This window comes from Cyprinus carpio, chromosome B1, assembly GCF_018340385.1.
Source record: "Cyprinus carpio isolate SPL01 chromosome B1, ASM1834038v1, whole genome shotgun sequence".
Lineage (NCBI taxonomy): Eukaryota > Metazoa > Chordata > Actinopteri > Cypriniformes > Cyprinidae > Cyprinus > Cyprinus carpio.
In genome coordinates this window covers 6,584,060-6,607,440 of record NC_056597.1, presented here as the reverse complement: position 1 = coordinate 6,607,440, position 23,381 = coordinate 6,584,060, and the positions used below count along the sequence as shown (strand labels likewise).

Sequence of the window (23,381 nt, the reverse complement as noted above, 5' to 3'; positions counted from 1 at the left end):
CTAAATAAGCTGCATAATAGACATTTAAAAATATTCCACAAGAAAAATTGCTGAAATTGTGGTCTTGGTTGTCCCTGAGAATCCATGAGTGCTGCCAGCCTTTTTGTAATAATGTACAAGTTCTTCAATTGTCCTGAAGCTGGATCTCAACATCATTGAGCCACTGTGGGGAAGAATTCAACTTGCATGCAAGAACTTAGAGTACCCGGGGGCTTTTTTCAAAGAACAGCAGGCAACTTTAATGTTCAGGACAAACCATGGACTGATGCACTGCTATCACAAAAGGCTGGAAGCAGATATTGATGCTTGAAGTGTCAACACTAGATAATAACCAGGGTATGTAACGGTCTGTATGTACTGAACAGGATAATGTGATTAGCTATTTTTAAGTTATTAAGTTATTTTTTGTCTTGTGGGATACAATATTATTCAAAATTTTGGGGTCTATAAGAGTTTTTTTCTTTAAATAATTTAATAATTTTAATTATCAGTGAGGCATTAACATGATCAAAGTGACAGTAAGTACATTTGCAATCTTACAAAATATTTCTATTTAAAATAAACCCTATTCTTTTGAAAATTCGGTTTACTAAATAATCCTGAAAAATAAAATGTATCATTGTTTTCACACAAAAAAGCAGCAGCAAAAACATTTTTAACATTGGTCATAAGAAATTAATTGTAATCATTTGTAATATTTAATAAAATTTGCAATAAATTGGTTATTGTAATTTTTTGTAATATTTATTAAAATTTTTTATAATTTGTAAAAAATTTTAATATTTAATTTTAAAAAACATCAGTCAGTTCAATTTCTTTTAATTTTTATATTTTTAAACTTTATACAAAATACACCAGGATCTGCTTCAAACTGACATTAAGAACTGTTTAAACTAATATATATATAACTCAATGTTTCATTATTTTTAGTTGCTTTCATTTTTATGCCTTCTGAATGAACATCTCAGCTTTCTAAGATATAGCTTAATAATTTTTTTTCTAATCAAAAAATCTGATCAAACATTTACACCATTACAAGGTGATATTTGACTCCTTAAAGTGATTTACAGGGGGATTTTTTTACCTTTGTAATGGCATTTTTCTAACTTTATTAAACTTATGTCATCTTTTATGTCAAATTTGAAAAATACATAAGCTTTTTAAAATTTCTAATTAAAACAATAGAATAAGAACAAGTAGAATAAGAATAAGTTACCAATCAAATGAAATCAGTATTAACAAAATTACAAGCTACAGTAAACAGATTCTGCAAGTGGCATGTAAACATTTTAGTAGTGTGAGAATGGAAAGAACAGATTTTAGGGTCAGTCGTACCCTAGATGGTCCTCTGTAGAGAGTGCGGAAATGATCCCAGGCCTGAGTCTGCTGGGCATCCAGAGTGGCTTCAGTCAACATCTACAGAGAGAAAAACATACCAACATTACAGATCAACATAGTCACAGAACCAAAACACCCCTGACACGAGACACATGGCCAGAGATAATCCTAAAGACAATTAAATATAACATTTTTGTGAAAATACATCAATGACATATATAAAAACATTAGAATGTCAATATTTCAATATGAAATATCATGGGGCAAACCATGCTACAAGATATGGACTTGATAAATAGCAAACTGCGCATCTTCTAAATAAACCCTTCAAGAATCAGAGGAGTGTTAATCGCATCGAATGTGACATTTTCATACACAAGCCTATGATGTGGCGAAGACAATTGATTAAAGCCTGATGGATGTGACATTTAAAAAAAAAAAAAAAAAAACATTACATCAACAGATATCAAGCAAGAAGAAAATAAGTTGTGCAATACTCTGAGACTGCTTTGCAATTAATTGTTTATGTGGTCATATACTACTTCTCGTGGCTGTATATGAATTTGAAGAATTTACATGGTTAAATATACATTATTTAATCTATGATAATCCACATTTAATCAACGTTGTCCCAGATTTACAGACAGGCCCTTCATACATAATGACACATTTACTTATTTAAAGACACATTCCAGTGTCCTTCACACCAATCAGAATCATTTCATCACTTGGTTTTTCTCAAATCGGCCTCCAGTGATCCAAAACCTCTCAGTCTCTGTCATCTAATGTCAATGAATTCTCCAGTCCCAAAGGCACAAAGTCAAGCACAAACCTTAAAGATCTGCCAAACTCCACCCAGAGACGCTTTTCAACAGAATGTTCCAAAATTAAATCAAGTGTATCCTCACTTTACCTCACTGGGTCTCTATATATAATCAGAGTCTGTTTTGAGTGGCACAAAGGACAAATGCTACTGTCACTGCAGAAGAATAAATGCAATTATTGCGCCCTCCCTTCAGCAGAGAGAAGGAGATGAACATTGTCACGCTGTTTCAGCTGTCTCCGTACGTAGGGCGCTGAGCTGGAGGACGTCGATTTTGCGTGACAGTGTTGTGGGAAAGGCAGGATAATTTGGTGAAGCGTTCATTAAATCCGTTATTTACGCACGACTTATTTAAATAAACCAATTACACACTTTTTGATAGCCCAATGTATTTCCTTGCTTAAAAAAAGTAAAAAGCCACTTTCTTCACCTCGAGTATTCAGGAGGAGCACTTCAGCCAACTAGACAAGATGTTGAAATCGTTTAGAGAACGTCTGACCTACTTCTAAAGATCTGCCATTTTCTCTTTCTTCTCACTTAGGATCAGCCTCCTCTAGACCTGAGGATCAGGTCTGTGTTTTGTTTAGATTAAACCTAATGTTTCTTGTAGGTAGCTAGGAAGGGACTAAAACAGCCTCAGAAAAACATATAATAGTAAAGGTCCTTGCACACTGAGTCCAAAATTTTTGTATGCGTTTTTCGTATTTTTTGTATTCATCATCCTTTCCTATCAAAATGCAAAAACGCAGAAAATCGAACCTGGTCCGAATTTTTTTTATGACAGACGAAAGTTTCGGAAGCAGTGCGTAAACTTGATTGACACAACGCGAGGCCATATTTATTTTTCAACATGCAAAAATTTCGGACTCGGTGTGCAATGGCCTTAAGAGTACCATAAGTATTTTTAGTGAAATGTCTGAGAATTCTTTGGTGGCTATGCCAAATATAAATGAGATGGTCAATTTTACCCATTAATTTAGCAACACGTGCTCATAGGAAAAAACGTGCCTCTATCTACATTTTTGCAAAACTTCAAAAATCTACCAATACATGCAATTCACTGCCGTTTCCAGCTTAAATGAACACTAAAGGCAGTAAAACACCAACAACTTTTATTCCTGTTCGTGATTTGTAAACTAACAAATGTTCACATTTGCATCACATAACCAGCTCCATATGGATAGCTTTTCTGATGTAGTAAACTTGGTCTTGGTACCTCACCTGGTTAAGATGTGAAGGAACTTGGAAACGAGTCTGTGAAACAGGAGTCATGATAAAAGAACTTGTAGAAGCAAGATAAAATGGCATGGTTGCTTTAACAAATGTATTTTTATCTCACTTTTATTTTGTTAACACTAGCAGTAAAGTTTTGGGTCCGGTTTAGTGTGAGTGGTATGTTATTTTTAACTGCAATAAAGCATTAACCTTACTAGGCGCCAATCATCGGACATATAGTATTCGAACTGCTGCAATACATACAACAACCAACATAAAATGTTGGGTAAGACTTTATTTTAAGGACCAATTAATGTCTTATTCTGCATGACTGTATTTTAGATCCCTTAATCCTACCCCAAACTTAACAACTACCTTATTAACTATTAACAAGCAACAAATTAGGCATTTGTTTAGGGAAAACTCTTAGTTAATAGTGAATACAGTGTATGTGTACTCTATTCTAAAGTGTTACCAAATGTTGCCACATTCACATTCAGATGTTTTGGAGACAAAACACAATTATTGTTGTGCTACTCACTGGACATTTCACTTTAAAAGAGTCATGAAGTGTGCAAGAAGCAATATAATATCATTTTGGAGAAATGTCACTACAGGTACCTTTTTTTTCCAATGGTCCTGGGTTGAAAGAAGAGTAATGTAATGTGAAAGTAATGTAATGTAAAAAGTAATGAAACCAAACATGCCTCAAGAACCTTACAGGTACGTTCATCCAATTTCACCCTATTTATCCATTTTCATATTATAATCATGGCTGAGATTTAGGGTTTGGTTTACGTCTCAATTGTATGTTTTAGTACGACCCTACCCTAGATTGTGACATCATGAGAGCAGGTTAAAATTCAAAAGCAGTTGGAAGGAGCACTGTAGGTTCAAATATATATATATATATATATATATATATATATATATATATATATATATATATATATATATATTTCAATATATATATATATATATATATAGAAAAAATAACATATTAAAATACAATTACAATTGAATATAAATATAAATAAAATACAAATAAATAAAACAAAGATTATATTGACTTCTAGAGTTACTGTTTTGTTAGGTACAATGGTACAGGTGCTGGTCATATAATTAGAATAACATCAAAAAGTTGATTTATTTCATTAGTTCCATTCAAAAAGTGAAACTTGTATATTATATTCATTCATTACACACAGACTGATATATTTCAAATGTTTATTTCTTTTAATTTTGATGATTATAACTGACAACTAAGTAAAATTCCAAATTCAGTATCTCAGAAAATTACAATATAACTTAAGACCAATACAAAGAAAGGATTTTTAGAAATCTTGACCAACTAAAAATATAAAAATGAAAAGTATGAGCATGTACAGCACTCAATACTTAGTTGGGGCTCCTTTTGCCTGAATTACTGCAGCAATGCGGCATGGCATGGAGTCGATCAGTCCTTAGCACTGCTCAGGTGTGTTATGAGAGCCCAGGTTGCTCTGATAGTGGCCTTCAGCTCTTCTGCATTCTTGGGTCTGGCATATCGCATCTTCCTCTTCACAATACCCCATAGATTTTCTATGGGGTTAAGGTCAGACGAGTTTGCTGGCCAATTAAGAACAGGGATACCATGGTCCTTAATCCAGGTACTGGAAGCTTTGGCACTGTGTGCAGGTGCCAAGTCTTGTTGGAAAATGAAATCTGCATCTCCATAAAGTTGGTCAGCAGCAGGAAGCATGAAGTGCTCTAAAACTTCCTGGTATACGGCTGTGTTGACCTTGGACCTCAGAAAACACAGTGGACCAACACCAGCGGATGACATGGCACCACAAACCATCACTGACTGTGGAAACTTTACACTGGACCTCAAGAAATGTGGATTGTGTGCCTCTCCTCTCTTCCTCCAGACTCTGGGACCCTGATATTTACTTTCATCAGAGCACTAACTTTGGACCACTCAGCAGCAGTCCAGTCCTTTTTGAAGCGAGATGCTTCTGAGGCTGTCTGTTTGTGTGTCTCGGCTTTACACAAGGAATGTGACAGCTGAAACCCATGTCTTGCATACGTCTTTGTGTAGTGGTTCTTGAAGCACTGACTCCAGCTGCAGTCCACTCTTTGTGAATCTCCCCCACATTTTTGAATGGGTTTTGTTTCACAATCCTCTCCAGGGTGCAGTTATCCCTATTGTTTGTACACTTTTTTCTATCACATCTTTTCCTTCCCTTCGCCTCTCTATTAATGTGCTTGGACACAGAGCTCTGTGAACAGCCAGCCTCTTTTGCAATGACCTTTTGTGTCTTGCCCTACTTGTGTAAGGTGTCAATGGTCGTCTTTTGGAGAACTGTCAAGTCAGCAGTGTTCCCCATGATTCTGTAGCCTACAGAACTAGACTGAGAGACCATTTAAAGGCTTTGCAGGTGTTTTGAGTTAATTAACTGATTAGAGTGTGGCACCAGGTGTCTTCAATATTGAACCTTTTCACAATATTCTAATTTTCTGAGATACTGAATTTGGGATTTTCCTTAGTTGTCAGTTATAAACATCAAAATTAAAAGAAATAAACATTTGAAATATATCAGTCTGTGTGTAATGAATAAATATAATATACAAGTTTCACTTTTTGAATGGAATTAGTGAAAGAAATCAACTTTTTGATGATATTCTAATTATATGACCAGCACCTGTATATCTGAATTACTTTTATTTGGGGACTTTTCTAAGCAAATAATTGTGATTAATCCAGTTACTTAATCTGCATGTCATGTAATTGTTTTTATTATTTTTTTTAAAACCTTAATATGTATTTTTTTCCATGTATGACATGTTTGTATGGGTATGAGTACATCCAAGCATTTAAATCTTTTTCTTTGCATGTTAAAAGCAGTTTCTGCTGCAAGAGCACTGCATTCAAAGATGAAAAGGAAAGAGAGAGGAAGAAAAAAAAACGCTGTGTGTCGTCCTCCTGTCAGCCTTGTTATCATTAGCATGCAGGAGTTCTGAAGCATTAAGTGTTAATTAAAGCAAAAGTCTCCACAGGTATAATTCTGTGCGTTAGCAGGTTCCTGAAAGCTTAGACGTGAAGAAAAGTGCTGAATTTTGCCTGTAACAGATAACACAGTGCTTAATGATGCTAATGGCTGAGGGTTTATTGAAGGAGAGAGAGGACAAATGGATGCTGGAGAAGAGGAATAGGTCAAAAGGTTCATGTCACTTCCTGTCTTGTCTTTAAGGCTCACTGTCACATTGCATAAAACGTCTCTTGACCGACAAGCAATGAATGCTCAGTGAAGAGAGAGAGAGAATGTAAAGAATGTCTCCAAAAGAGCGAGAAATGAGAGACAAAAATGTAGACAAGAGAGGCAGAAAGAAAGAAAGAGACAGACAGACAGACAAGGCAGGACTGTTTCATCACTCCATTCCTGCCAGTAAACAAATGCATGAAAGTAGGGAGAGAGTATAATGCAATCATAAGCAAGATAATTTGCTTTGAACCAGCAGGGAAAAAGCCATTTATGTTTCATGGATGAATGAACACACAAAAGGCAGAGTGGAAGAGACCTATGATTCTCCGTCGAGCTTAAGTAGAGCAATGATGCACCACTAAAAGTGCTGGATTTGGTCAGTTACAGAAAAGAGAAAATGCAACGCAATATTAAAACAGTTTATTGTAAAGGTCTAAAACCAATTAAAAACTAAATCTAAAATCTGAAATCTAAACTGCAATTAAGTTTGCTGCCAAATCAATTTACAATATAAATCTTAAACTATTTAAAACAGCATTTTTTACAGCTGATTTAAGATTTAATCATCTTAAACTAATCAAACCCAGTGTAGTTGTAGAATGTAATTCCACTCACTTACCTTTCTCCCATGAGCCTCTGCAACAATCCCACGATGAGCAGACATCACTTTGGTCTGAAACACACGAGGTGACAGGTTAAATGAGATTGACAGATAATGACAAAAGCAGTGCAGTGATACAGTCAGACTCGAATACAGTTCTGTCATAATAATTTCCCAACTACTCTAACAAGCTTCATCTGGTCATAAAAAGTTGAAATTATCTGTCATGAGGGTCTGCAGCAGTCCTCTCTATGATATCATTTGCAGTTTTATGTTTTTTTAATGTGTTTTATACTTCTGCATGTTGGTCACACCACATGACTTTGATCTTCCAGACAAACGTTGTTAAAATATTAAGCAGCAGTGAAGCTTTTAAAGAAGTTAAGATTTTTTAAGAAAAAATAATTAATCTATGTTATTCATTTAATTACTCATATACAGAAATGTTAACATACAGAAATGTTAATATATCACATATACGGTATCGTCCTATATCAAGAGTTGTACTGAAAGTGAAAGTGATATGACATACAGCCAAGTATGGTGACCAATACTCGGAATTCGTGCTCTGCATTTAGCCCATTCAAAGTGAACACACACACAGCAGTGAACACACACACACAGCAGTGAACACACACACACACACCGTGAACACACACCCGGAGCAGTAGGCAGTCATTTTATGCTGCGGTGCCCGGGGAGCAGTTGGGGGTTTGGTGCCTTGCTCAAGGGCACCTCAGTCGTGGTATTCAGGGTGGAGAGAGCATATATGTTATCTTTAAAGAGATAGTTCACACAAAAATATAATTTAAGGCAATATATTATATTCACATTCTGTAACGAGTGAGCAAAACGAGATGGAGATAGAATCCAAATGCGAGCACAAGTAAGTTTATTTGAAAAACACAAAGATATATAATCCAACCCTGGAACAAGAATATAATCCACACAAGCTATGAGAGAAAGTACTTGGAACACACATACAGGAGCAACGACCAACCAAAACAACTGAAACACAGGGGTTTATTTAATCACTGTATGTATGAATTACAGTTGCCTGCATTTTTGAATATATTATTAGATTATCACATCGCTGACCCATTAATCCAGCACTTTCAGCTAATTTTTATCATTTCATTTACAGTACATCTCTAACTTGCAGAAATATAACATTCTTTTGTTAAGCTGCAGTGCAGATTCAATCAGCAGGAATTATTGGCCATGTGTTTAAGGTAAAGGCAGCTTTTAGAGTTGCTTTGTTTTTGCAGGTGAACCAATATTCTAATCACACTGGCTGGGAATCATTTTTTCTTTACTTCCAAAAGAATCACTGTGGCAACACCTTCGTGATTAGGGATACTAGCATGGCTCTCTTTTGTGCCTGCAGCCATCAGCCTCCTATGGTTACGACTAATACAGGTGCATGCTGAGAAAGCCATTTGCATCCCATTTACATACACACCACTGGCCCATAACAGAGATCCAATTAGCGTGGATAATACATATACCCTGTCTGTAAGCATATAATAGTACTTAAAAGTCATATCACCTTTAATGTGAACTCACTGTAGTCCTGAAGAGTGTATGAGAGAGATACAGTGACGGATAGAAACATGATCGAACTAAAAAAGTCCCTTAAAGAAAAGGTTGCTCTGTGCTGATACAATTATGATGAGTGCATGATAGACTGAGAGACACACTGATGGACAGACAAAAGACACGAATAAACAGTTCAATGAAGTGTTAAAGGATCTGTTTACACAAAAAATCAATTTTCTCTTTTCAGTTTTTCTGAGGTGACTGATGCTCTTTGTGGAAGATGTCCGGTAACATTTCAGTACATTATGGTCTCTTACACACACTAATCTGTCATATGGCTTTAGATGGTTTACATTCAGAATTTAAATATTGGGCAAAAGTCATATGTGCTACTTTCCACCTTCAAGGTTTTTTTTAATCCATTTTGGAGCTTGACTGACATGGGCAGTATGAACTTGTAAGCAATATGACAATTCTTTAAGAATTCTTATTGTGGTCCATAGAAAAAAGAACATTCTTTTGAAGCATATTGAGGTGAATAAAATATGCCAGAATTTTCATATTTGGTTGAGCACACTGATTGTGAATTGTGACTGCCTGACTGACCTGTGCCAGAGAAGCAGAGTGTGATCGAGAGCTCTCTGTACTGGGTCTGTCCGCTGGCCGTGAGCCCTGGTTGGATGTGCATTTGTAGCAGCTCCATGAGTACTGCCTCTCGCTTAAAACACCCACTTCTTTACGCTGAAGACACTGGCAGTGGTACAGGTGTCCACAGCTACACATAAAACAAGAGTTCAGAATGACGCTAATTGTGGTCTATTAGTGTAGTACGTTTAGGCAGAGTGCCTCAACAGCTTGTTTAAGTAACAAATAAGTGACTCAAATAAGGGATCAGAAAAAATCACCACAATTGTCTTGATTTTTTTTTTAATGGCTGGCTGCCAATACTGACATATATAATACTAATATTTCTAACAGAGGTATCTCAATAACTATGATATTTAGGAAATTAAATATTGATACCACGTTAATATTACACATACGATAATACTGTAAATAATCCAGCACCAATAATGATCTGGTTGACACTTCCACATAGTGGTTGTTAGTATTTGACCTGAACACTAGTAGGCATCTGTCACAAACTGGAAAAAAGTAGAAGATGCAGTGTGTAGCTACTACTGCCACACAAACTCACATCGGAGGAGATGACAGGTAAAAATCAGACATTCTTCCTGCAGCTGAAAAAATTCAGCTCGCCAAGGCAGGGTGTTAGAAACCCCAGTCTGCAGGAAGTGTCGATCAACAGTAAAATCTTTTGTTCGGTTATGGTTACAAAATCTCTCTACTTTTCTACATTTGTATTGAAAGTTACAAAAAAAGGAGAAAACAAAAAATAAAAGTTAAACATGAACTTGACTGATAGCATTAATTGCTTATTTATTTATTTAGAATTTTTATAGATATCGCAATGATATAGTTATCATCAATTATTTTGGCATATATTTGATAATAGTGTAGTAAAACTATATATGTATTAATATTTTATTAACAACATGCATTCAAAATTACGAAAGAAAAAAAAATCAGTTTTGTTTGTTATTGCAAAAGGGATTGGACTGTGTTCCTGCAGTGTACAGATTATACTGTATATGTGTGTGTACCTAAAGATAATGATCTCCTCCTCGCTCTCCTGGCGTCTCTTGTACTGCTGTAAGCAGATGTTGCAGTGGTCCTGTCTTGGGTGAAGCCCTCTACTGACTGCCTTACGCAGGTGTGACAGAGACCAGTGAAGATCTGAGTTCAACAGATTTGTGGTAGTCTCCAACAATGTCTGAGAGAAAGAAGTAAAATGAACCATTGCAAAGCTTAAGAAAATAAAATAAAAAATCATTATCAGAGGTCAGCACACTTGCTCCAGACACACTGAACGATACAGATGAAGCAGATTTGAGTCTAGGCTGTGATGTGTGTTGATTCAACATCCCCCCTTCTCTCCCCAAAAGCCTCCTGCCATACATCTGTACTGTAAGAGGCAAAAATGTGCGCTGATGATGTTCCTTTTTGCACTTTTTGATGTGTTAAAGTTTTGGTTGTATGGACAAATTAATGAAAGACTATTAAAAATATGTTAATTAAAAATGTCTGATACTTAATGCATTTAGCATATCTAAATTCATTTTCATATTTCCCCCTAAAACCAGCACAGAAAATTCGATTACAAGCTATCATATTTATGCTGATCTTAAAGTTGATTGCAACTTCTGAACAACATACAGGAAATAATAAACAGCCACAATTTCCAACAACTTTCCTATGTTTTAAACTAAAATCTTTAAGCTAAAAAAAAAAAAGAGTTAATTTTCAAGTTATGTAAACTATCCTATTTCAGTTTAATTTATGAGGGAACACACTTATTCATCCGCAACCACAGGCAATGGAAGAAATTCCCCATAACGAATGAAATTACCGAACTAAAACCAATGAGACATGTGAAACGACTCAGAATCTAAAGGGAAGCAAATGCCATTTCAAGTCGCTTAAATGTTCCTTTTTTATCACAATCAAATCTCTTTTGAAATTTGTGAAATGGATTAACACTTGAGCTTGTGCTGACACTAAAATTGGCTCAGTTTATTTTCATGAGCGGAAGAATTTCTGTTAGTCTACACAGTCTCCTCACCAGAGGCAATGTGTTTCAGCAAGGTCATATAAAAAGACTGTAGAGTGGGAGAGAGAGAGAGAGAGAGGGGGGGGGGGGGGGGGGGGGGGGGGAGGTCATATGTTATTTCATTTTGCTGTTAGTGCAGCATTTTGAGTATTGCACGCACACAAACACAGAAACACACAAGCCTACAAACACACACACACACACACACACATTTAACCCCGACAGACATTTCTGAGGATTGGATGAAAACATACATTTCAAAATATTTCATCAGCTATCAGGGAAATTGACAAAGTGTGTGTGTGTTGAAATGTATGCCAGGACAAGCTTTCCTAAGGGATTGTTCAAGTGTGTGTATTTGTGTGTGTATTTTCGTCTCAGTTTTGTGGCTGCATGTTATTTACTGCAGTGATGCCAAGTGGAGAGTCTCAAAAGCAAGGGGAAAATTTGTGTGAGTCTGTGTGTGTGTGTTGGGGGGGGGGGGATCAGGTGGTATTCTTGCCTTGCTCGCTATTTCCTTTGAATGACAAGCTGCAAATTCCCATTGGTCATGGAAGGGAGAGTCCAAACATACACTGACACACTCTTCCACAGACAAACTGAAAGACAGCATAACCATATCGGTAGTTTAAAGACAGAGAACAGACAGAGAAAGTGAAACAAAGATAAAACAGCAAAATCCTTTAACTTTTAGTAGCATGACAGTAGCTCAGCAACAGCACATTCTCCAAAAACATCTGATTTTTTTTTGTGAATCGGTTTGTTGAAAAAATTACTCTGGTTTTTAGAGAAGTCCATTTGTGACATTTCTTGTTTATAATTATTATGTTTTATTCAGATGTTTTTGTATTTGTTAAATGTAAATGTATGTGTTAAGGTTTGATGTTAACATCCTTCGAGTGAAATAAATACTGCTCTAATAAACTATGTAATCTAATAGGTAGACAATTAAACAAAACTTTAATTGACCAATTTAGGCAACTACTTTAGCTAAAGGGCAGCTTAACTGGAATTTAACTCCTTTGAATTATGAGTACTGTAGTTTAGCTTGGCAAGCTAATGTTTCCCCAACATTGCTAAATAGTAAATGAAACTCTTTCAAAATAAAGAAATTTCCCCAATTAACTGAAAACCTTCCACTCTGGTAACAACAAGGACAATCTTTGAAAGTAAAAGAAGCTGTACATAACAAGGAAGGAAAAAAATTGCTCAGCAGTACAATGTTAAACGCATAATGATCCTCAGTCCTGTATTTTAGTATTCATCGGAAAAAAATGCACAAAACTATAAATACAAATTTTAAACTAGTGATGATATATGTGACCCTGGACCACAAAACCAGTCTTAAGTCGCTGGGGTATATTTTATAGCAATAGCCAAAAATAGACTGTATGGGTCAAAATTATAGATTTTTTTTAATGCCAAAAATCATTAGGATATTAAGTAAAGATCATGTTCAGTGATCTGAACATGAACAGCACATTCTCCAAAAACAAAAACATTCTCCAAAAACAAAAACAAATGTACAGTAGGACATTTATAAATTTAAAAAAATTATTCTAAAAAAAAAAAAAATTTACAGTAGGAAATTTATAAATTTTACTTCATTTGGACAACTTTAACTGATTTTCTCAATATTTCGATTTTTTTTTTTGCACCCTCAATTTTCAGATTTTCAAATAGTTGTATCTTGGCCAAATATTGTCCGATCCTAACAACCCATACATCATCAAAAAATTGACCCTTATGACTGGTTTTGTGGTCCAAGGTCACATATGACATCTCTAAAGATCTATTGGTAACACTTTAGTATATGGACAAATTCTCAGTATTTGCTTATTAGCATGCCTATTATTAACATATTGGCTGTTTATTTGCACTTATAATGCATGCATTCTGTATTATTCTGTGATCATATTCTATATCCTTAATCCTACCTTACTAGCTATTAATAAGCAGCAAATTAGAAGTTTATTGAGGCAAAAGTCGTAGTTAATGGTTTGTTAATAGTAAGAAATGGACCTTAAAATAAAGTGTGACAGATCTATTAAACATCAATATTATGGAAAGAAAGCAAAGAAATGGATTTTAGCAGTTGAAAGCTTTTTATTAGAACTCAAATATCTCAAATGGAAGAGACTCTTTCCATTGAGAAGACAAAGAGTTTTTTTAAGGGGTTAAATAACTGCCTTTGTTTTTTATTTTGTACTGTTCCCTGAGGTTCACATATAATGTTATCAAGATTTTTACATTAAGAAAAAACATAATTTAGAAGTAATAAGCTATTATCTGTCAGGGTGTGCAGAGGTGTGCATATACATTTTTGACAGACAGACAGGACAGCTTATCGTAATGTTCGGACTGAACATTTTAATTGGACGAAAATTTTATGATCCTATGCCTTCCACAGATATAAATAAATTTAGGCTACTTAACTTAGGCCCCGTACCCACAGAGATGCATTTGGCTGTATGAATATTTTATTTTGTATGGTATTGGCGCTTCGTCCAGGCTGGTCCAGGGTTTTTGGAGCGTTTTTCTGCTATTTTTGCAAACCGGTTCCTAGAGTGGATAAATCTGAAAATGACACCTTTGCGTATTTGTATGTACAGCCAATCCATATATTTTGTGAAATAATGTCATTACCCCACATCTCGCCCCAAGTCAGACACCGCTACGTCACGCAACAGCAACAAAAATAACAATGACAGACTGCATGCTTGTGTTCGCACTGCAGAAGTTTACTAACTTTAATAGCTTTTCTTGTTGTTGTGTTGGGTTTGTATACAGCGTGGAAGGTTTATGCTCATGCCCCAAGTCGTCTTCTCCATTTTTAGTGTATTTCTGTGGCAGAATTACTGGTCTGGCATGTATACTACATCGTTTTGAGTCGGTTTCAGTGGTTTTGTGTGTACGCACATATTTCTTGAGATGAAGATGTGTTTATGGAAGAACAAGGAAAAAAAGATCGGATAGGGAAAGCTCTGGCTTCGTGTGGATGAGCCCTTACTGATTGTTATCGGAATGTGAAGAGACTTTCGACCAGCATAATAAAAACAAAAAATTTGTTTTTGAAACAAATCACCTACCCTGCCTTTAAAAAAACAACATATATATAATAACTAATCCAGAAATGTCTTTTCTAGAGACTGAGAAACGACCTTTCATCTTCCTGTAACTGCAACAGTAATTCTGTTTCTGACATACTTCACGTGTTTGTGCGAATTCTGGCAAAAGGGCTAAAGGATTTCAAAGGTTTCTAAAACTCTTAAAACTCGTATAATTAAAACTCTTAAAAGTCTGCAGTTCAATTTATACTTGATTAAGCTTGATTCAGCATTTATTTTGTCAAATGTGGAATGGAAAGGAATAAAAGGGAACACTGAAGTCTGATGCAGATTTCTGGATGCAATTAGCCTACAGGCGAAGAAAGCAACTCTACAAACCAACAAACAAAAATCTATAAAAGAAATTAGCATTGCAAAAAGATGTCAATAAGTGTCAGACAAGTTCAGTGGAATTTCAGACAACAAAGTCTCTTTATTCTTGTTTATTTTGTCTCGACTTTTCAGAAAATAACAAGCAAAGCCTTTTTAGTCAAGCCGAAACTACGGAAGATTTTAATCCAGTTGCTACAATATACAGTAATAACACTAAAACACAGATAAGAATAAATGCTTCAGAAGTTTTCAGACAGCTTTAAAGAAAGTTCTGTGAGGCTTTGAGATGAGGGAAACTATTTATGGGAAAGTATTTAGTTGTTCATTAAGTAAAACTGTAGGGTGTATGTGTGCGTGCCACCGATAACCATTACGGGACCTAAGACGTCTAGAGAGCCTCTTCAATTATGCGCTTGTTAATTAATGAAGAAACAGCCATTAATGAGTTCTCATAACACTCCACCCTCAACTGACCGGATTAAAGCAGCCGTGAGGATAAGCTGGAATAAGTTAAGTATGACAGTTCGTCTGAAGGGCGCCAATCCCTAAAAAGCTATTAAGATACAGTATGTGTGTGTGTGTGTGTGTGTGTGTGCGTGCATGACCCTCCACTGTGATGTTTTTATGGATATTGCTGAAACATGTCCTAACAGGTCCCTACTCTCTTAATAGTTTGATGTAGAATACTTATTTTATTATTATTCATTATTATACATACCCATATTTAATAGATTACTGGTCAAATTAAAACTAATGGCATGCTGGAAATTAGCATGAAAAAGCCAATATTAATATTAATCAGTAGGTAGTAGCTACACTTATTGTTTTTTATAGGAGCCAATGGCTCCTTACTCGATTTTTTTGTTTGGAGCCCTTAAATACCAACCTAAAATTTGCTAAATGTATACCAGCAAAAGTTTGATCTCAGCAACATATCTCCATTACCTTATAATTCATTCAAAAAAATCAAAATATAAAAAACACAACTAGAATATGGAATTTTTTACTTCTGATCACACTGCAAAACAGTGTTCTTAATCAATTTTTTGCTTTTTTGTCTTGTTTTCCAGTGCAAAAGTCTAAAGATTCTTAAATCAAAATCAAGTTTCTTAAATTAAGAAGTGTTTAAAGTGAGTTTATGATGAAAACGCAAACAAATAGCTGACAATGGAGACAGAAAATATCCTTAATGCAGAAAGAAAAAGTTTTAACAAACAAAGTTTTACCCCAATATTAATGTTTGATTTAAGCATAAACTCAATTTCGTTCAGTTTCTAAGAAATCTTCACTTTGCATCTAAATGTATCTTGATTTAAGGATGTTTAAATATTTGTACTACAAAACAAGACAGAAATACTGAGGAAGAATTTTTGTTTAATTTTTTTTTTTTTTTTTTTGCAGTGCATGCAACACACTTTCTGCACTAATTTAAGGCCTTAATTTTAAGAAAAGCAGAAACACTGCTTTAATAAGAAAACACAATCATTAAAACAAGTAAAATAACAATAAAAAATGTGAAAATAAATTGTCTGTCTGCTTTTACAAAGGTAATAAATAAAATATTTCACTATCATAGGGCAAAATATAATGTAGTGCCAGTAAATATTCTCAATGATTGCTATTGGCATAAAGGTTTTACATTTTTGTTTTTCAAAGGATCATTCCATTCCAATTATCACATAAAAACCTCTGTGAATTTAGCTGCTGTAGCTTCAGCTGTGTGAACAGTAAGAGAAGATCTCATTATAATTTATCAGAGCTAAATGATGTATCTTTCTATACTGCTGTCTGAAACCAGCAAGAGTACAATAAGTATGCATTATGGGAAGCTATACTATATGGATATATTTAATAATTCATCTTGTGAGTTAGGCTGTGCATCAACACCTCACAAACCCTGCACTACACCCTAATACAAAGTAAATAAATGAATTAAATCATTAAAAAAAAAAAATTGTGGTGACACCTTGGTACAGTGATGAGTATGTTGTTTACCGATGCAGCCGTAGAAATGTGCTATTCAAATTAGGCAGTGAATAATTTATGTGAGTGAAAGGGAGCTGCCATTAACAATAAGGGGTCAATAAGGTACGTGAACATTTGAACAGGATGATGATGTGTAAATGTTTCTTAGTTTGTTCAAAGATCATATTTTTTCATTTAGTACTGCCCTTTAGAAGCTATATAAAATAGATGTTTAGCAGAATACAAAATTAGTACAATTAATGCTAATCATCCGATTCAAAAAGTTTACACTCCCCATGTTGGATCAGTGAATGTTTTCACATTTTGTAATAGTTGTGAGTTTTGAAGTTTCTCAATTGCCCTCAGTGTGAAAAACTGCTGGAAAAGGTTCAAAATGACAGAACATGCCGGAAAACCAATTAATGTTCAGAACCTGGAGGATTTTGAATAGGCATTTCAAATGGTGTGGCTGTGACACATTACTCACACTATTATATATATATATATATATATATATATATATATATATATATATATATATATATATATATATATATATAAATTTCTGATTGAAATGCCTATTCAAAATCCTCCAGACAATTTTTAAGATCTTTATTATTTTTCTATAATTATTCTGGCCTTATATGTAGCATTTGTATATATCTGTAATCTGTGTCTTGTACAATATTGTCATGATGAAAACAATAAAAACAAATAAAGAACTTATTAACATTTGGCAGATTCTTCAAGGTACACACACTGTACAAGAATGTAAGACAATGAACATGCTTCTCAATGGTGCAAGAAAGCATTCAAAATAGAAAACAATCAATAATAACAAGCCGATAAGGGTCATATTGCTATATAAAAGGGCACTAACACACACACACACACACACACCTGTTCATAGTTGAAGGTCTCTAGCATCCCTAAAATGAGTCCCTGAATCTCAGCCAGCTTTCCTTTCCCATACACAGGGTCCTGCAGGAGAGAACACATATACAAGATAAATTATTTTCTCATTGCTTTGATCACATTAGCAGAAACCTGTGTCTGTCTGTACAAAGTTTATAAGTAAATTTTAAAGGCATGTTCTGCAGTAAACCAAATTAAACACAAATCAGAGGATAAACACAGTGTGTGCTGTCAGACTGCATTCAGATGATGAAGGAGTGCAGTCTCAAAAACATCTCACACACGCACACACACGCACAAACACACACAAACAGTCATCACTAGCCGTTATCACAGGACTGCACACACATGGGTAATTTTGCCCTCGGTAGGGGCTCAGATTGATGCAGTCACAAAGATGAAGACCTGGAAGACACACACACACACACACACAGTATCCATCCTGTTCATTCTGAGGGACAGAAACGGTGTACACATTCTTTTAAGGAGGGAAAAAAACTTGACGGTCCTGCAACGCCAAACACAACAGACTTCTAAACATTCAATATTTTAAATTAACAACACTCCTATTCTTACTCTCTATTTCTTCACACTTTCTCAAAATGAAAAATACTGCCTTTGTCAGTTAGTTCTCTTGCAGCAACATATGATACTTTATTGATCCTGATAAGATCATTTTTTTGATCCTAATAAGATACTTTATTGATCCTGTATGAAGAGACATAAAACTGTGTTGTTACAGTCCACCTCCTCCACAAGATGAATGCAGCCAATTCCCCAAGGCCAAAACTGCTTTCCCTCCGGAGAGACCATCACTCACAAACATCTGGAATACCAAATCCCTGGAGTTCAGGTTTGAAACCCAACATATGTTCTACTAGAAGAATGAAAACTAACAAAACTCAATAAAATTCGCTCTTTACAATATACATGTACCACACAAACTTCACCTAGCTCCTATGGAGCTACCCTTAGCAACTGGGCCCCCATATGGTACTAATGAGACAAATTTGGTTTTATATTTTTTGTTTTAAATCATATGTTCTTTATGGATAACTCAATAACAATATAACTCTGCATAGAAGGTGCATAAAAAGGCAAATATACAGTGTTTACATACACTTTTTAATGCTGCACAGGGGCACTCTAAATGCAGTTTGGGTATTTTTTACAGTTACAGTTTTTGACAGTTAAAAAAAAAACTTTTTAATGCAAGTTTAAATCATGTTCACATAGCAAATATGGAAATAATGTTAATTTCACTATTCGTTTAGATCATAGTTTTTATCATGGAGTTATTTTAATATTATTATAATACTAACTTTAATAAATACTATAACTATTGTTGTAATAATTTTGGTCAAATGTTTACTACATGGTTACAATTTTAAATCTTTGATGAACTGTTACAGATTTACAGAATGATATAAAGAAAATGATGAATGAAGAGAAAAGAATTCACTGCAAGAGAATAATTGTTTAAAATAACATCACTTGTTAATTCCAGTAAAACTATTTCACCCTGATCCAGATGGTTCTCATGGTTCTCAAGGGCCATGCAGTATGCCACTGGGAGCAACTATAAACCTTCTGTGAGTTGTACAGTACGACTACTGCTTCAGGAAGAGACAGACAGAAAGAAGAGAGATGTTCTACTAATTACTTCAGCATGTTTGACTCAGATGAGTGTCCTTGACTAAAGATATGCATGCCACTCTAGTTGCAGGTGTTATTCAGCCTCCCAAACAACAGCTACCACTATTCAGACATGCTGTAAACAAGCTGTAAACAAATCCAAACATCCATGGACAACCAAAAAGAATTTCAATATTGCAATTATATTTATACCCCTTTGAACTTTGGAGAACCAGGACTTACAGGTTCTCTTATAGAAATAGAATGCCCCCATTACACTCCATCCACCCACATATCACAATGTGTGAGATATGAAAAAGATTGTTATTAAGAGAGATAATATTGTTGTCATATTGTAGAGAGGCTTTGCTGATTGAAACAACATGACCAGACTTATTCAGAATGACCAGAAATGTGATAAAAAAAAAATAATATATAATAAAATAAAATATCCAGATTGGGAGTATTTAGCTCCTCTGATCAACAGTAGGAATGATCTCCACTCAGAAAGCCATGATCTCCGGAGTCTACATCCTCACATGCCATCTTGTTTTCTAGAAATATCTTGAGCAGATTACTACAGTAGGTAAATATTCCATACATTCCAGGTCATAACAGCTTAAGGTGGTTATATGGTTGGCTACCAATGCAGTCTAATAGATCTAACCAGGGGTGCGTTTCCAAAAACAGCATCAGAGACAGCAAGTTCTGCCGTTACCGACATACTGTAGCTCTAAGATTAGGTGCTTCCCAAAACCATAGCTTCAATGAACATATACATCGCCACCAGCTTGGTCTGGTGCAGATCACCACCCGCTCTCTTATAATTCTGTGGAGCACAAACAAATTGGAAATCAATTCTAAGCCTTGAATTACATAATAATAATAATAAATACAACAACAAGCAAACACAGTGCGTACAGCTGCAGGTGCCTCTGCCCAGGTGTAAGTGCACATTCAAGATGACACCTGTTGATTATGTAATATATTGATTGTGATCATTTGTTAGTATAACTTGATAGGGCTCTTTCTAACCTTTCCTCTTCCTTGTCAGTGGTGCATTTGCATTCACAGCAGCGCACTAATGATTACACGCTGTGAGCAAATGCCATCAAATGTCACCATCAGCAGTCGGGCAGAACCAGAGCTGCTCAGATAGATGCTGAGGCAGGGAGATTAATGAATCAACATGGGCCACACAAAAAAAAAGACTATTACTGAATCATAATGAACATGAACAATGTCAAAAACTATAGTGACAGCAATTGTTTTGTCTTAGATTTACTTTCACTTTAATGTGTGTTTCTTGGTGATGTACAGTCCCGTTCAAAAGTTGGGTCAGTAAAGCCTCATTCAGACAGTGAGCCCATATAGTGACGGCAATTGTTCTTTCTTCAATTTAATGTTTGTTACAACTTTATATTTGCATAAATCCTACTATTGTATTAATAATAAAAATTCTAAACAATAAACTAGTAGTGGTTTGTAATAAATTGTTACCAAAAAATCAAAAATTTGAACAGTAGTGTATCTATTAAAAAAAAAATAAAAAAATCATAAGCACTGATTCAAAAGAAATCACAGAGGTTGTAATGACAGCAGGTTGAAGCAGAGTGCTGGTGTAATAGCACTGATAAGGAGGGGGAGAACGGAAGATCGATGGGGGAAAGCTGACAGCATGGAATATGTGCAGATGAAAACAGATAAAGGCCTCCCACTGCCCAAAGCCTCAACAGATTCATGAGTTGTAGCATCGATCTCATGGAGAGCAAAAATGTGTATGTGTGAGTGTGTGTTTGAAACATCTACACAAGGCTCTACGCTGAAAAGCAAATTTCCTGTTCAGCTTCTACAGTGTGTCCATCAATCCAAATATGAGAACTAACACTGGATTCTGACAAAGCTTGCGAAAAAAATAAAAATAATTAAAGGCTGCATCTGTAGATGCCACCGTAAGCAACCATTCCTCCAATTTAACATGATGTATATAGAGTATCCTGCCATACTGAAAAGGTCTGAATCCCTTTGATTCAGAATGTTTGTATTTTTCACAAAATTCAGTTGAACATAAATGTCAATATACACCTCTGAATAAAATTCTAAAAGAAACAGAATATTAGAAAATGTGCTTGTAAATAAAAACGATGAATAGTGAACACAGATAGCATAACATTTGTAAACATTAACAGGGTTCGCACAGAAACTGCAAAATGAAATTCCAGGACTTTCAAGGACTTTTCAAGCAATACTTTTTTTGGTTTTCAAGGACTAAAAACAGAGATATTACTTATTAAACAATTTTGTTATTATGTTTCAAATTCTAATAAACTAATGAAACTAAATTGCACAAATAAAGTCCAGCACAAAAGCATGCAATACTGTGGCAACTTTAACATTTGAAAGGATACTATGGCAAAGTTATTGTTTTCCTTATTCAAACTGTTTTTTTTTTTTTTCATGAACATGATTGACCTGAAGAATGAAAGCTGTATCATACACATGGAAAATGTTGAGCTTTATCACCACTTATCAACGCTAGGGTGTGTGACAATACACTTAGCTCACAAGATATACAGATACTTGGTTCACTAGAATGAGACAATATTATAATACTAATACTTTAAGATTGTTTTTTTTTTTAAATGACAAAATATTTGTCTTTTAGTCACAAATCAAAACAATACAGTTTTATTTTAAAATATATTATAAAAAAACTATGTTTTAATCCATGAAATTTTAATATTTAGCCACCTGCAAACTCAGAGCGAGGATTTGAACTTTTATTTTGAAATCGTGATACACAACAAATCGCATACTTAGAAATAATTATATTAAGTTGATGAGCTCTCCTGTGTTAGAATAGGTTTATACATGATTTACATTACAAATCTAGTGAGTTCACATGCACTGTTTTCCTAGATGAATGTTAAGCAACACAAACTCACAGCATATGCAGAGGAAGAGTTTGTGTCCCGAGCTGCTGAGATGGAGATGCGCTCCATGCTTTTAAATGATAACAGTGCAACACAAAACATATCAGACTTTATATGCGTTCCCAAATGAAACCCAAACGAACAGCACATGCAATAAAAGACCGAACAATATAATGCAAGCACTATCAAAAGTTTTACCACAAACACAACTTATACTGATATCATGAGACCACTTTTCATCTCAAGGAGTAATAATGGGAGATCTTGTGCGCTGCTAAAAGCCAAGCGAAACGGCTCAGTATTTATATCAGACATGCTGCATCGTTAATTTCGAATAAAAAGATTGTTTTGTCGAGGGAAAAAATAACACTTATTTCATATATACTATCCTTTAAAAATTCTAGTTCTTTTCAAGTACCTTCTCAAAAATATGGTTGTTTTGAAGGGCATTCCAAGGAGCTAAATTTCAAAAAGTCAAATTCAAGTACTTCAAGAACTTTAAGCACCTTGTACGTCACCCTGACATTAAGAACGTAATCATAAACACAAAAAGTAAAAAAAAAGAACAAAAGTACAATAAAGATGACAATAAATAAACCAACAAATAAATCAAATGATAAACAAAATATGTACTTTTTGGGGTTCACATAACAATGATATAAGTGTAATAAAAAGTGTGCATCGAACTTCAAAGTAATTTTAACTTGATTCAGATAGTCTGAACTGGAATTAAAATATAACAGCATTAATTGAAGTGTATAAAAGCTATATTTATAGAGGACTCAATGGACTTCAGTTACAGTACAGTGGTATTTTATGACCCACAAACTACATTTTAGGTATCATAACCCTGATGTTTAAAAGTTTGAACATGGTAGATTTGTTGACATCTCTAGAGCAGTTGAATTCAGAATCTGAGTAAATGTCTATGTGAATGTCTCAACGGTTTTGCACAAATAAGAACCATGGGATTTTGAGCTTGAGCCAGCTACCCTATTGTCAAGTCAGAAGGCTTTAAGTCTTTCCAAACAAATCCCACAAAGAACAATAACATCTCACAC

At 34.8% G+C, this 23,381-nt stretch overlaps 1 protein-coding gene across 1 annotated transcript in view; it reads right to left on the bottom strand.

Annotated features, from left to right (window-relative positions):
• vps8 (VPS8 subunit of CORVET complex) overlaps window positions 1-23,381 on the bottom strand; it is a 134,863-nt gene that overhangs the window by 17,640 nt on the left and 93,842 nt on the right. Inside the window, 5 exon segments of the mRNA XM_042716369.1 lie at window positions 1,336-1,416; window positions 7,241-7,294; window positions 9,368-9,536; window positions 10,426-10,595; window positions 17,738-17,818. Of these exon segments, the coding sequence (XP_042572303.1) occupies window positions 1,336-1,416; window positions 7,241-7,294; window positions 9,368-9,536; window positions 10,426-10,595; window positions 17,738-17,818 (555 nt within the window).